This window comes from Drosophila rhopaloa, unplaced genomic scaffold (assembly GCF_018152115.1).
Source record: "Drosophila rhopaloa isolate 14029-0021.01 unplaced genomic scaffold, ASM1815211v1 contig_167, whole genome shotgun sequence".
NCBI classification, from domain to species: Eukaryota; Metazoa; Arthropoda; class Insecta; order Diptera; family Drosophilidae; genus Drosophila; species Drosophila rhopaloa.
Genome location: NW_025335047.1, coordinates 1,570,179 through 1,585,800, shown reverse-complemented (window position 1 = coordinate 1,585,800; position 15,622 = coordinate 1,570,179). Strand labels below are relative to the sequence as shown.

General features: G+C 38.3%; 1 protein-coding gene across 12 annotated transcripts in view; it reads right to left on the bottom strand.

Moving 5' to 3' along the window:
- Positions 1–15,622, bottom strand: part of LOC108046578 (serine-rich adhesin for platelets) — a 34,830-nt gene that overhangs the window by 15,206 nt on the left and 4,002 nt on the right. For 7 of the 12 annotated variants that reach the window (XR_001769389.2, XR_001769390.2, XM_017126377.2 and 4 more), the window contains exons 1-2: positions 3,540–3,663; positions 377–650 (exon numbers count right to left, since the gene is read on the bottom strand). Coding sequence is in view for 10 of the 12 variants with exons in the window: in XM_017126377.2 (XP_016981866.2) it covers positions 377–650; positions 3,540–3,557 (292 nt within the window). In the remaining 2 variants the exon portion in view is untranslated. Of the gene's footprint in view, positions 1–376; positions 651–3,539; positions 3,690–12,157; positions 14,163–15,622 lie in introns of those variants that run through there. The other 5 variants (XM_017126367.2, XM_017126369.2, XM_017126371.2 and 2 more) reach the window with 3 other exon arrangements.

Below are 15,622 nucleotides of genomic sequence, written 5' to 3'. Positions count from 1 at the left end.
TTGTATATAAAGAAAAACAATTGGTTGTCAAAGTGTGTCTCAAAACTAAAACGTTCCTGGTGGTTTGCAATATTTTAGCCATTTGGGCAGTAGGGAATATATAAATTATGCTTCGAAAGCTTTTAGGTAATTATTTTTTATGGCCCTCCAAATACTGGAAGTTTTTTTTGTAAATATTATCATTTTTAAATATGTTGAATTTAATTAATAAGATATTAAAATTTTAAAAAACTTGTTTGATTCCATTACAGATCTGGGAGTATTGCTGACACATTTTTTGTGACTTTCAACAATCTAGTTGAAATACAAAACTAATAGCCTTGTGGTTGGAAATAAGTGACTCTTAAGAATGCAGCGCACACTGTAGTTTACTTACAGGCTGTCTGAATGGTGCCCAAGACATCTGCCAACATTTCCGGATCCGGATAGCCAATGGTCAGCGCATTCTCTAGCGTCGACGCTGGCGCTCCTGAAGCGCCGTTCGGTGACGTCGTGGATGAGGCTGCTGTCTTCGCGGTATGTGCCTCCAGGGCGTTCGCATCCCGCAGTTGCAGAGTCACGGATCCTTCGCTTCCCACGGATGCGCTGCACATCAACACGCGCGGCGCGCTGCTGAGAGTCGTCAGTGGCAGGTGGATGCTCTTCGGTACCTGCGGAATGCAGATCGGCATCTCAATGGCTGATAATTCATCTGTGTCGCAGTCTGTGTGATGGTGTTGTTGTGATTTCGATTGTGATGGGTGGGGGGTGTTGTGGTGGGGAGACTCCCGAAATCGCTGCCAAAAGGCACGACAGCAATGGCTGTCAGGCGAGATTAGTCGAGATTATTGATAATTCACAGCAACTGTCGCCTAATGGACGACGCGTCGCATAATTAATTGAATTTAAATGCATTTCACTGTGAGTAGGACAAGTGGGGCTGCTGCGCCACGCCCCCTGAAACCACCGCCCCAACGGGCAGTAAGTACGGAAGCGCCGTCTGCCCCATTTCTCATGTCACTTAGAAAAATTAATACTACTTTGAAGTACTTCGTTTTTAACAATACTAGGTTTTCTCTATACACTCTTAAAAATAAATGTTTAAGAACCTTTTCTATTTGTTTTTTGTTTGAGAACATAATATTAAGAATTTATATTCTTAAATATTAAAAATAATAGCATTTAAAATTGTATTAGTTTTTGGGCTAGTATTTTTTGTAGGTTTAGTTTCAATATTAAAACTTCTTCTATTTCTTTTTTTTGTTGGAGAACATAATATTCGGAATTCATATTATTAAAGATTACAAAAATAACACTCGAAAATAATAGCATTTGAAATTGAAGCTAGAATTTTTTGTGAGTTTAGCTTCTATATTAGAACTTTATAATATTTGGAATTCATATTCTTAAATATTAAATATCAGTAATAGGATTTAAAATTTTTTTAGTTGTAGGACTAGTATTTTTTGTGAGTGCAGAAGCTCGTCGCATTTGGCACTCGCAGAACAATTGCGTATTTTAGTCAGTCATTTTTCGGCTCATATGCTTGGCAGCCACTCGACATATATTAATTTAAATGCCGTAAAAGTGCAACCATAAATTGGCCGTAGGGGGGAAATCGGGTCGCAGGGGGTCTGTTGTTAGATGGGGCAATTAATGCTTTATAAACCGCAGCCGATGCCCAATTAATGTGGCCTGCAGTTGCCCATAACCACAAAACAAATCGCGAATGAAAATAAATAAAACGGCAGAGCATAAATTCCCAAAAGTGCCTGCGACGCTGACCGCAATGGAAACAAAACAAGAACTCAGTGAGTAGTACGAAAAAAGCAGAACGAAGACACTGGACTGGCATAAATTCGTTTCGGACGCATAAAATTTCACGTAAAATAAATAAACAGCAATTTTATTATTGTTTAAGTTGTGGGCAAAAAAAACACGGCTAGCCAAATGAAAAAGTTCCCTCAATGAACTGAACTGGAAATGGAGCCACAAGTGGCACGCCCCCGCATTAATGTTCTCGGCAACACAAATTGTTTATTTAAATATGCCAGTGGGCTATGAGATATATATGGGCAGGGGCCATTCGAAGAAGTAAATTAGATTTATGTTTATCAATTGTTGTGATAACCTTGTCGCTGCTTTGAAATGCTTTGCATAATCAAAGGCGAAATGAGTTCTGGGAAAGGCCCAAGTTGCATGAAGATGAAGAAAAATAAATAGTCTTCCTTTAAAGGTGAATCTCCCTTCTCCCAATCAAATGGCCTCATAACTTATATTCACGTTAAATCAATTCAGGTATCAAGTAATTATGTGTTTGCTCTCTTGCACAAGCGAAAAGATTTATTAGAAAATCCCCATGTCTGGCTGGCATTTCTGTGGCAACTGAAAGTCGAGAGGTGCGATCGGGGTGAAGTATCCTGTTGCCCATCCTCCAGAGCATATTTTTACGGCGTGATTCACGTGTCAATCAAATGTCAATGTCACTCGGAAAAACCTACCGTAAAAAAGCTGGCGAAGAATGAATGAATGGCGGTGTTGCAGGAAAACTGCCAAAAATCATATTTCCCTTGCAGCCAGACTTCGACCAATTTTGATGGCCAGATTTGAATTTGGCAAGGTCCCATTCTGCCGATATGTTAATGATTTCGGTATGATGTCAGCGTAAAATTGAATATGCTGGGCGGCAATTTGTCATCGGACTTTTCTTTTCTCTTTTTCTCTTGCTTATTAGTAAAATGAGCTGAAACACATGTTTGTGCAAGGGCTGAAGAAAAGCCGCCGTCGTCATCATCAACAACAGATTCATCATCGGGTAACTCGGTCATATGGCCCCAAATCTGTCTGCCTTTCCGTGTTCTTCAATTTTCAATTTTGTTTATGATTAGGCCTTCAAAGGCACGGGTATCAGCTGGCGTACCACATGCCGTATGCGTAATATCAGAAGTTTGCTCATTTAAAAAATGGGATTTTAAACGGTTTATGACATTAACATTATTGTCAACGCAAATGTGTTAATTATGGAAATTTATGGATAGTACACCGGGAGGAAAGATTATAGAGTCTAATAAAATGTTCTTATTGTTTTATGTTGTCAATTGTTTTGTATTATATTTAATTTGGAATTTGGTATCTTTTAAATTTCTGTTTATATAATTTTTTAATTACGATACAAAATTACCCATTTTACCGAACAATTATGATTTTGTTGTTGGGTCTAAAAATAAGAAAATTGTCTCAGGCGACTAATTCTTTACTTTTTGACTAATTTGACAATAAATACTCAACTAATACTTTGAAACTTTGGAAACTTTGCCTTTGAGTAGTTAGCTTTATAAATATTTAATGGCTCCGAAATGAAAAATTGTTTGGATATGTCAGATACAGATTGCTTGAATGTGGATATTAACATTTATGGGAATGTGCCATAAATTATGTATTTCCACGATTGATTGCACACAATTGTGGCTGTTTTTTTTGTCGCCCATAATTGTTATTTCTGCTGGCGTTGATTTGCTTTTTTCACTATTTTTTTTTAGATGTCGATGTCGCGTACTTACCGTATTTATGGCAGCCATCGTCGCAATTGACGCCGTCGATGAGGTTCTTGTTGTTGTTGATGTTGTTGTTGGTGGTTGTACTGGTTGTTGTTGTTGTTGTAGTTGTGGTGGTAGTGGTGGTGGTGATGATGGGGATACAAAATCAAAAATCTGAAAAAAGTTATGTATGATTGAACATATTCGAATTCGTATCTGCTTCTCTTATTTTCTTTCGTTTCGTTTCGTTTTGGGTGACATAAAAACGTGAAGAGGAACCAAAGAGCAAACAAATGTCAAAATTTATGCATAAAAATGTGCGCATCATAAAACGAAGTGAAATCAAGAAATCAAGAAATCAAAACACATGCACATACAAAAAGGCGACACACTGGCACACACGCATCGGGAAAATCGCACATGAATACATGGTACACGATGCAAAACACAATGAAAAGTATGAGAAAAATCGCATCGGCTGGGGAAAACTTCTCGAGAGTGAAATTGGGAGGGGGCGGTGGACGAAAATGGGGGTTAGTCTTATTTGTTGGCTGAGCGATGTGATGACTGACTGACTGACTGACTGACTGACTGACTGATTGACTGGCTGATTGACCGACCCACCAGCTGATTGGTATTTTGGGGACTAGCCTGTCGGCAGGATTAGCGAACAAAAAATATGGCATTGAAAATAGGTTTTAGCATGGGATTTATTTGCGATTTTTCACTAATCCATAGGTATGCCATAAAAAATGTATTTGAGTTCATGATATACCTTAGCTCCCTCACATTTGTAAATAGTATTCATAATCTATACTAAACGCTTATATTTTTAACAATATTAAGAGACTTCTGATCGATTTAGCTTGAATAAAAACATTAACCTTTTAAAACATTTAAGTGGAACATTTTTGAACAAATGTATTAAATTTGTAAATTTGCCTCACATTTGTAAAAAATATTCATAATTTATACTCAACCCTTATATTTTTGACAATATCAAGATCGATTTACCTTGAATAAAACATTAACATTAACCTTTTAAAACATTTAATTGTGCAAATTTAAAAATGATTAAGAAAATTAGACTCCTGATTCTTGAACAAATGTATTAAATTTGTAAATTTTAAGGAAATGTTCGAGGGTTTCACCTATTTAGGAAAATACGAACTTTCTTTGTACTCTCCTTGCCTGAAAAGTTTTCTATTTCTTTATTGTGACATTTTCCTCTCGAAGACCCTTAGGGTAAAATATGTTCATCGATATATTCTGTGCTGCTGCACTTGCAACATTGAAAATTTCAATTATTCTATGCACTCGCTTCTTTTGCATTTCTGGCAAATTTTCCTCTATCGATACCGACGTCCTCTTCCATTTTTTTGCACCGATGTCGATGTCGTTGTCGTTGTCGTTGTCAGTGTCGTTGTCTTCGTGCTGTCTCACAACATTTTATTTTGGTACACAATGGTCTTTGTCTGTCAGAGTGCATGCTTATTTTTGTTTTTAGTTATTTAATTACAATTTTCTATAGTTTTATTTTTAATTTAATTCATGTTTGGCTTGCGTCCCACCCGTTTCGGCAACGCTTGGCGAAACATTCGCCAAAAATGCTACAAAAAGCTGTGCAAAAAGATTGGCAAAGATGACAAATCTTTATTGGGCATTCGACATCACTTGAATACTCTGCTGACATAGGGTTTTTTTAATGAGTATATATATTATGATAACAAATTTAAATGTAAGATGTCAGATCTTGAATTTAAATTCCTTATATTCGTTAAATATATAAATATAAATGTCAGTAATAAATCCCTTGCTTAACCAACTCATCAGTTTTGAGAGGACTGTAAATCATGTATATTTATTACACCTATTAGGCATTGTCTTTAATTTATTTGTCCGCCAGAAAAAAGCTCAAAAGGGCAAGATTACAGTCATGTCTTAAAATGAGTGACGAAAGCGTCTTATTCTTGGCGAAAATAGAGCATTTTGAAAACGATTGCGAAATCAGAAAACGAAACAGAGACAGAGGCACTAGGCGTCGTCAAAAGGCGCAGTTGGCCAAGGGAACTTTTCAGCTTCTAGGTATTCTGTATGGGAATCCAAGAGGGGGGGAGCCACACGATCTTACACATGTTGTTGGGCATCAGACGCACATCGGTACAGTGCGCGACATGAACGCGGTGTGGGGGGACGGAGATTGTACGCAAAACGCAACAGGCAAAGAGGGGAAGCCAAAGGCATCTGCAAGTGCATCTGTATCTGCATTTGGTTGTGGTCTGGCTTTTGGATTGCATTGCACTTCCTAAGCAACTTCGACAGCGGTTGCACAGAAAGAAAATTATATTGCAATCTTAGTGGATTAGAAGGCGAGATTTTAAATGCGATTTATGTATATTAGCTAATATTGAAATAGAAGGCGAGATTAAAGATAGTCGAAAGTTAAATTAACACAATTCTTTTTAAATATTGTATCTTAAACTTGTTCCATTGTTCGGAACATCAAAATTTGAGAAATATGTACAACCTCAGTTGTCCTTTAAGTGCTAAACGTTAAGTAACTTTTAGATCTTTGGACATGTAATTAGATAAAAAAACACAAACTAATTATATAAATAATTATGCTGATAATAAGCAACCACTTTAAAATCCAGCTGAAACTGTGCATTTTTTGCAGTGCTCGGTAAATGTAATGGCCAAGTCAATGTATCTGAGTATCTGCATCTTGCCAGAGCGCTTGTTGATTTTAATTAAAAATATGTATGAGCGATGTGTGCACGGTGCACATTGCCGCCGCACAGTGGTACACTGGCACAGTGGGTCGAATCGGTCAGTTCGTGGATGAGCCGTAAGCGTGCGGAATGTTGTCGAGCGCGACGACAATTTGTTTCGGAAAATCGTTGGCAAGGCGCCCACTAAAACACACTAATGAAGAACATGAAGGAAGCCAAGGCGCGATACAACACCACTAACACCGGCAGAAAAGGCGATAAAAACGACCACAATAAACGGGGTAAAAAACAAAGGTGGCCGCGGAATTCCATGGCAAGCCCTCAGTTATTTGTTTAATATTTTGATCGTGAATTTTTATAGTCTCCTATTTGAATTTGATTTCCTTAATTTTCTACATTGTTTGCCATTCGCGTTTTCACACTCCGATTACCAACAACAAGACACAGCAAACACATTGCGCATACGCCCCGCTGGTCGTGTCAACAGCAGCATCATCCAAACAAGAAAATCTCATAAAAATAATATTAATAACTAGGCGCAAAATTAGACGGCAAACATATAAACATTCGCGTTTTCAATGTTAGACCACAGACTAAAAATAATCGTGTGTAAAATGCTAAAGACAGATCGAAAGCGGCAGGCCTCTGCCAAGGTGAGTGAAGAATGTGGAGCGTGTTGGATATTTCATATCAAAATCCAATTAAAATCATTCGCGCACACCGAAAATAAACAGATATTAAGTGTTATCCCACATCCGCATCAATATGAGCATATACACATCCCGAAAATACAATATATGTATATGGATACGCATAAAGTCGTATACTTAATTTAATGTTTTTGTTTGTCTGCATATAAGCTAATTTCTGGCTGTTTGATTTGCCGCTTAATAATCAGCATCGGTGGACAATGGCGAATACTTCGGTTTGGGCTTTAGTGCCAATTAAACAGCTGCGCGCTGATCGCCCGCTAATTGCCACACGTGCGAGGGAGACAGAGGCGGAAAATGGGGGAAAATCCGATGCCTTGATTTACATTTCTGTTTAATTATCGAACACTCTTCCTAATGAGAACGCGCCACCCATAAACATTCGCCTCCATTCCGCGTGGAGTGTGTTGTGTGTGCTGGCTTTTATTTATAATTTTTATTGCACATAATGCTTAAATGGCTTTTGAGAGTTGCGTTTTCTTTTGTACTCCCCGCTGAATTGGGTTAATAGTGAGTACAGAGTGCCAGCAGCATTCCTTTATTTCGCTTTGCTTTTATGGCCCGGAATAAAAACTTTAAGGTTCTGACTAATATTTGAGCTTATTTGGACCGTTTTGCTATTTTGTTTTGAGGTTACTTTTGCTTACAATGGTTTTTGAAATAGTAAATGAGTTTTATACATTTGTTTAGATAAACGTTAATTGGTTAAAATAAAGGCTTTTATCAGGAAATAAAATTCGCTGAACTAAATGTATTTCCAAGCCTTGAAAACCTTCACTTTTGTTTCCTATTTCTGATCTTTAAAGAATGAAATAAATATTTGTTGACAATTCTGCTATTAGAAATCCTGAAAAATACTGCTGCTCTCGGCTGCATGTGAGTTGAAGGCATTAAATTAATCACATTTTGATGACATATCATTCGAGGAATGTTCACGGATACTGGCGATAGTATCTGCGCGATGCACTCAGACACCGACAGTATTTGATTTTCTATATAAATAACATTAGATGGCTGGCACAGTAAGTGAGCATTAATTTAATGCAGAAAGGCGACAGTTCTCGGGGCGGACAATACAATAAAATGCCTCAAAATAAAGTCAGAATCGCGAAATATTCAAATTCTTGGTGAGTGTAATCAAATTAGTCACACGGCCAGTGCCAACAATGGCCCCAAAAACTGACTAATGCCGGCGATTAATGCGACGGATAGGGATTCTGGGGGATGCAGGGTTTGCTCTGGGACAAAGCTAAAAAGCTACTTAAAGATGACAATCGCCATGATCTCGGCGCTGACTGAAAGGCAGCATAAAGTGCACAAAACGCCGGGCATAAATCACACCAGCTCTGTGTGTGTGTGTGTGTGAGGTGTATGGTGTGTGGTGTGTGCGGCAAATAAAATATGTTAATTAAATAAAGATGCGCACACCCATTGGCATCCATGGGAAAGTGCAGACGCAGACGCGAAAACTGTGACGCCGGCCAGCCAAGCGAAATCTTGGCCACAACGGACACGCCTATTGAGAGACGGACGGCCAAGACGGCGGCGACAATGCTGCACTTTTGGCAGAAACAGAAACAGAACAGAAACTGAAACAGAAACAGAAACAAACACTAAAACCACAACCAAAACCCAGCCCAAGCAGACCAACCCGAAAGGCGACCAAGGAATCGCATGCATTATTCACGGCGAGAAATGCCGAAATAAAACGCCAAGTTTTGCAATTCGAGGCATTACATGTGCTCATCATTAGAAGACACCAACACATAGCCATGCTATAAATGCACTGAGGAAAAATCTCTATAAAAAGATGGGTATATTAAATAAATAAATAAAAAAGAAAAGTATAACTTAGATATTGTTATATGTAGGAACATCCTAATAGGAACGTATAGTAATCTTTCGATTACTATTTTCTCTGGCAGATTTTTGAAACATTGATTTTATTCACTGAAGGAAAAAAACCTCATACAATTATTATTTAAATATATGAAAAAACTATAACGTTTCCTTGCAAAATTAATTATAATAGATTTAAGTTCATATTTTGAAGGGTTTAAAAATCAATAAGAATTTGTTCAGCCTTACATTTAACCTACAGATTTTTGAACCATATGTAATTAATATATGATTTTGAATTTTTGTTTTTTATTACCCCGTTTTTAGCTAAAGAGGACTATGTCCGACTTATTGTAGAAGCAATGTGGATATACAAGGGGCTTAATTTTAAAAGAACCTGAATAATACTCCTAAAAGTGGGTTTAAGAGTTCCATTTTTTCTCTGTCCACACATGCATGTGCCCGAAAAGGCAGGGACATACTTAAACTTTGGCACAATCGTCCACGTTTCATCTATTGTTCAGCGGCTGCCGGCGGACGTTTCTGCTAGTTTGTTGCTGTTGTGCATAAGTTCCACTTCAAAAAACATAAAATACGCGCCAGATATATTTTTAGCAATCCGCTCATTTGATTTACGATTTCATTAAATCAGCTAATGGACATACATCTCGCTGCCGAGCAAATTCGAGAGCCAGAATAAGGCGAAACCTGTGCGATCATCTCATCGCTCATCCTTGGAGGCGGAACACGCATACGCCGCGTAGGCCGTCGCTACTTCTGGTACTGCTTTCCTGCGCTTTACCTCTTTGCCCCAGTACATGGCCGACCACCTGTCGTTGTCAGTAGAGGCCGACACAAAGCAGCCCCTGCCTTTGTCTGACATATCTTTTCCGCCAGACGCCTTCCAATTATGTTCGGCACAATGTTGCAGCCTATTTGGCCCTTAAAACCGCAAATTACTCATAACAATATGTAAGAATGTGTGCGAAAAACACAATCGAGTGCAGTTTAATCAAGCGGATAATTGAATTAGTTAGAACTTTGAGGTACTTTGCCGCAACGAAATATTCAAGGCCTCTATCGCATTCGGAAAATGTATTTTGCATCAGATTATAATTAATGAATTTGTGGTCTCATTGAAATGTGTGGCATAAATTTCATGTCCTGCAAATCGGATTACCAAGCCTTCGACATTTTGCATCAGAATAGGGCTCCTGCCTTTATTCAAATGCCTGATAAATATTCCACAAATTTCGTGTTTTATGTCCACATATTTTACTGCTGCAAACTGTAGGGATTTGTCACTCTTCGCTGGGAATTTATTCAAATTGCTTTTTATGAACCTCAACAGCGCACAGCAGCCGCATTCGCATTCGCACTCGGATCCGAGTTGATGTTGATGTTCGGGGCACACGTGCCGCAGTTGACGAAAATAAATTCTTGCCTCGGCAACCAGAAATTAATAGTTCATCAAGCAAAGGCAAATGCTGACAGATAAATGACGCGACGACCATCAACCGTCGAGACGCCAGACGCAAAGGCAAAACAAGCCAAACACTACATATTTTCCAAAAAGCCGCTGCTGGCTGCCCATTGTCACTACATTTAGCATGTTCCTCAAAAATTTAAGCCGGATTCTTTGTTCGTTTGTCCCTCCCCAGACATGAATAATTACATTTCTAACATAACTTGACTTTCACTTTATCAGCAATAGATCAACGCTGCGTCCTCCATAAGTCATCTGCGGAGATCGCTCACTTGCTTCTCTTTCGACTTTCCTTGACGCAATGAGGAAAGTGTTACCGCATAGGCAAGATACCAGAAAAAAAATAGTCAAAAGTCGAGAGGAAAAAAAGAATAAATAAATAAGAAATTCCTATACCTATTTTACGGTGACGTCAATTGTCTATTATTTCGCTTTGGTCATAAATTTGACTGGCAGGCATTGGTCACTGAAAGGAATCGCCGTCATTAGCAGCAGTCACTAAGTCTTTACCTTTTTTATTTAAACCGAGTAATTCCCCAGTTCACCTTAAGGGCCATATAATAAGCTGATCAAATAATGTACAATTTCCATTTACTGCCTAACAAAATCAAAGTTAATAATATTTGACTTTGTTTATCAACAATTTACAATGTTATGATTATAGAATCTTTGGTAAATCAATAGTTTCATTATGGATTTAACAGTGAAATATTAAATAATATTTTATTATGACCGTTTTATAACAATCAATAATTAAAAGTTGTATATTCCTTAATTTAGTCTTGCTAAAATCAAATTTTCTGAATACAAAACATGCATTTACATTTTATATTATACATTTATATTAAATATTATTTATAAACTTCGATTTTCTTTTCAGGCATCAACAACACCTGTATGAAATCCAAACACAATTCAGTCAACCGCAACAATGCACTATTTATGACCACCATATTCCCCGGAAATAAACTCAAACTTTTCCGACTGAATTTAAATTTAAAGCTAGTTCGAGGAATAAAAATTGGAATTGAAATTCTGGTGAAATTGAAGCCACAAAAAGTACAAATTTTCCATTAGTTTGAAACAGAAATGGCTTGGATGACGATGCCAACGTCATTGAACTTTGAACACAGAAAAGTGGTTGCTGTGGAGGTTGTTGTCGATGGTTTTTTGTTATTTCTTGTTCTTATTATGTATTATTATTGTTGTTGTTGCCAGTGCAGGGTACACCGAGTTTTGCTTTGTTGGCAGCACGTTTCCGCCGCGTGAATTTGTCGCAATACCCAGTGCCAATACCGCTTTTGTGTGGGTGTTTAGGGTGTGCGAGTGTTTTTGTGTCAGCACATATTTTAGATGCTTGTTAATGCCAGCCATAAATAAATTGGAACATTTATCACAGGAAGAGGAGCCATCATCATCACTATAAGGATCATCACATAGCACAACATTGGGCGCAGTTAAGGGTTAGTCGAACTGCTCTACTGATTTAAATCGCAGGCATTTTAAATGTTATCGTACTTTAAGTATTAAAGGTATTAAAATTACCAGTTTGAATTATGAATAGTAACCATAACTTTTCATTAAGGTTTATATAAAAGAAGTACATAACTAAAGAATTTGGCTATACAATTTGAGACAACTTTTATTTTAATTGAAAAATAGGTTCAAACTAAAAGTGTTAAGTAAAAGATTTTCAAGCTACACAGTTTCTCTGTGTACTCTAGCTTCACCTACTTTATTGGTTAGTCTGTGTTAGTAGTGAAACAAACGGAAACACCAATCAAATGAAAAGAGTTCAAATCAAAGTTGAGTAAGGTGTGGAGAGAAGGGGACACGAAAGAGTGGGGTTCAGTTTTCATTTGCTTTTTGGCTTACCGATCGATCGGGGGCTGCATTTGCGTTTTGCGCCGCGTCCCACGGTGCGTATGATGAATGTTGATTGTCGTCGTCTTGGCTTCTTCGTTGTCTGCCCCTTGAAACTGGCTCACTAATCTGCGGCTATGGCTTTTCTCTACACACGCGAGCGGTATACATATGTGTGGGTGTGGGTATATGTATATGGGTGCCAGTATCTGAATCTGTATCTGTATCTGAAGCTGGGCACATAGATGCTGCTCGCTGACTGTGACATTGAATCGCTATTCCACCGTCGCTGATTGTGGTAGTTGTCGTTTTATCGCTTTTCTTATTTTTTCGCTTTTCTTTTTTCTTTTTTTTTTGTTTTATTTCACACGCACGGACACTAGAGACACAAGGTGGGCCAGAAGCAAGAGGGCGGCCATTTTAGCACCTCGGATTCACATACTTTCCGTTTTTATGTACACAAAAACACACAAGTCACTCCTTGTTCTGCTATTCTACCAACGTTTCGTTTGTCCTTTTCAAGGTTTATAACTTTAAAAAGTCGTAGTTTACTTTAGTTGAGGGTTGATTCTTTGTAAAGAGGACGGCTTGGCACGCTTTTATCGATTACATCTTAACATCTTACTGCGGAAAAGAGATTAAAATGGTTTTAGAAAAGCACAAATTTTGTTGTGTCCCTAATTTCATTTGGCTTTTCTGTTACTAATCTAATTGGCTTTATCATCGTCTTTTAGCATTTCCTTGCTGCACTTGCTCACTTCGATTTTGGCCTTATGTAATTGCTCCGCTTCATTAAACAGTTTATGAATTTTTGTGTGCTGTTCTGTTTTTTCGGTTTCCCCCGTCCGCTTGTCGAGTTTCGACTTCAGTGCATTCTTCGTTATTACAATATAAAACACATTTTTATACTTGGCCAACAACTTTGGCCATCTGCAATAACAAGAGCAAAGGAGCGAAACAGAAAATAGTAATAAAAAAAGGCAGAAACGTTTGCTTCGGGCTTCTCGTTTAGAACAAAGGCAGGAAAAAAAGCTTTTAAGAACTGTGGGCCGTTCTTGGGAAATTACTTAAGTTTTCAATGCGTTTTACTCAATTTGACTTTGGGTCGCTGCCGACTTGCCTTCCATCCGAAGGACCCCCACCCATTACCGCTCGACTGTTGTCAGAATTGGCGCATTAAGCGCAAAAAGTAAAGCGAGAAACAACATCCAGAAAAGAAGGAGGAAAAGGCAAAAGGGAGCCTCAACCGCTCAACCGCTCAACCCAGAAGCGCCCTAAAGTGGGCCTGCTAACCGAGTTTTGGAGCCTTATCGTCCTGCCCGTATTAAATAATACGCTTGTAGGCAGGGGCTTGGTCGGGAGCGGGTCAAGGGGGATTTCAGATCACTTAAAGGATGCTATAAAAATAAATTCATCTCTACTTGCGTGCAGTACATATATTACGGATTCACAAAAATATTAGTAAAATATTATGACTGTTATTATATTATTATATATTAAAAGTGTAGCCTGCTTTCCAGCATTGTTGAAACTACTTCCGCGATTTATTTTATATTTGGAAAGTTGGTAGAAACATATCTAATTAATATTAAAAAGCTGAAGAAGATTTAAATGTTAGAAAATATAACAGTAATGATATATTCTGTTGGACCTTATTTAGAAAGTTAATCAAACAGTAATGATATATTCTTTTAGACCTTATTTAAAAATCTCAAGCTTCAACTGATTAAACCATAGTTTACTTGATTTAAAAAAGCAAGACAAACTAATATATTTAATACTTTCAATTCCAAAGTGAATCACAATGCAAATATTTCTCAGTACGCCCCTGCTTGTATGTATTAGGGAAGGCTGAACACATAAAGAGAAGTCAAAATAAATCGATATATTCTACATAGATACACAGCATCAGCAGGATAACAACAGCAACAACACTAACAACAACGCCAAGGCATGGCAATAAACAGCCTACGAACGAACAACAACAACAGCATGAACAGGAGGGGCAAAATGTTTTTCGTTTGCCTCCTTGAATTGTCCTTTCAAAGGGAAGCCTTACCACCCACCGCCCACCGCCCACCACCCTCCGCACACATTCACACATCCAGCTTCTCATTCAGAGAACCGAATGGGAATACGAATGCGAATCCGAACACGAATATGAAATCCGAGTCCTGTTCTGTGAATGTGTGCGTGTGTGTGTGTGTGTGCTTTGTTCGGGAGAGTGTGTGCGTTTATTCGCACGCCTGAATGTCTGCCAATTCGCATCTGTGTGCTGTTTGTATGTGTATCTGTGTATCTGTGTCTGTTGTTCTGTACTCCACATCTCTGTTTTCACATCTCGCTTCGTTTACTTTGGGCGTACGCAGGTACACACACACAGATACACACACACACACAGACACCCACAATTCGCTGGGAAAAATCAATTAAAATTTAACGCACGTTCCCAAGACTTCCCATAAAAATACATCTTCCATTTCGAATGGCAATCGGGCCACCTAGCAGGCAATTTAATTTGTCTAATTTGAATTTTAATTAAAAACTTTTACGGGTTCAATAACTTGCAAAGTAAGCGACACAAAAAAAAAACGAAGAGCACGGCATTTCAATGGCTTAAATGAAATTCTGGCTCATTTCCATGTAACAGCTGTCTGTCAGCGGAGGAAAATGGGAAAGCCCCTTTGGAGGAGGTGTCTAAAATTGTTATTCACTTTGTTGCTAAATTAAGTTCAACTTTTCTGTGTATGGGCGGGTATTTTGTGTGTGACTTTTTAATTGCTTTAAATGCCAGTGAAACTGAACCAGGTGGAAAAGTTTTGGCCCGGCTTACAGAGACTTAAAGGATCTTTTGAATAAATTTGGCAGCAGTTAAAAGAATTCATATACCACTTCCTCATTCCGCGTTTGTTTATCGCAGAGCAGAAATAAATAAGGCAAAGGCAGTGCATTCGCCCCAATGTAAACACACACAAATCCTTCATATTTCCCAAGACCCACAAATCTTCCAAGCGACAGGCACTTTCAATCCGGCAATTGATGGCCTCTAATTACACACGCGATATGCACGTTACGTATACGTACACATTGTATATATCTCGTTCACTGCGCTTTTGCCCGTTTAGCTTTTACAGCCCCAAACAATGTAAATAAACAACATGCGATTTTCACATGACTCTGCCAAAATTTGAATTTTCATGTTTTACTTTAAGGCGGCAGCATCAATACTGGGGACTGCCCCAAAAGGCCACGCCCCCCAAACACCCACACCCATAAACACACGCCCACTCGCATGGATGTTCGCTTGATTCGTTTTCAATCTTTGTAGGATGTTGTAAAATATTTTAACGACAGCAATTTTGCCCGCTCGCGGATGATATTAAATTTGCCATTGGCCATAATGTACAAATTGGAATGGCAGTCCTATTTATTTTCCCGTTCATACATTTTATATATGATACATTTACACACGCCGTC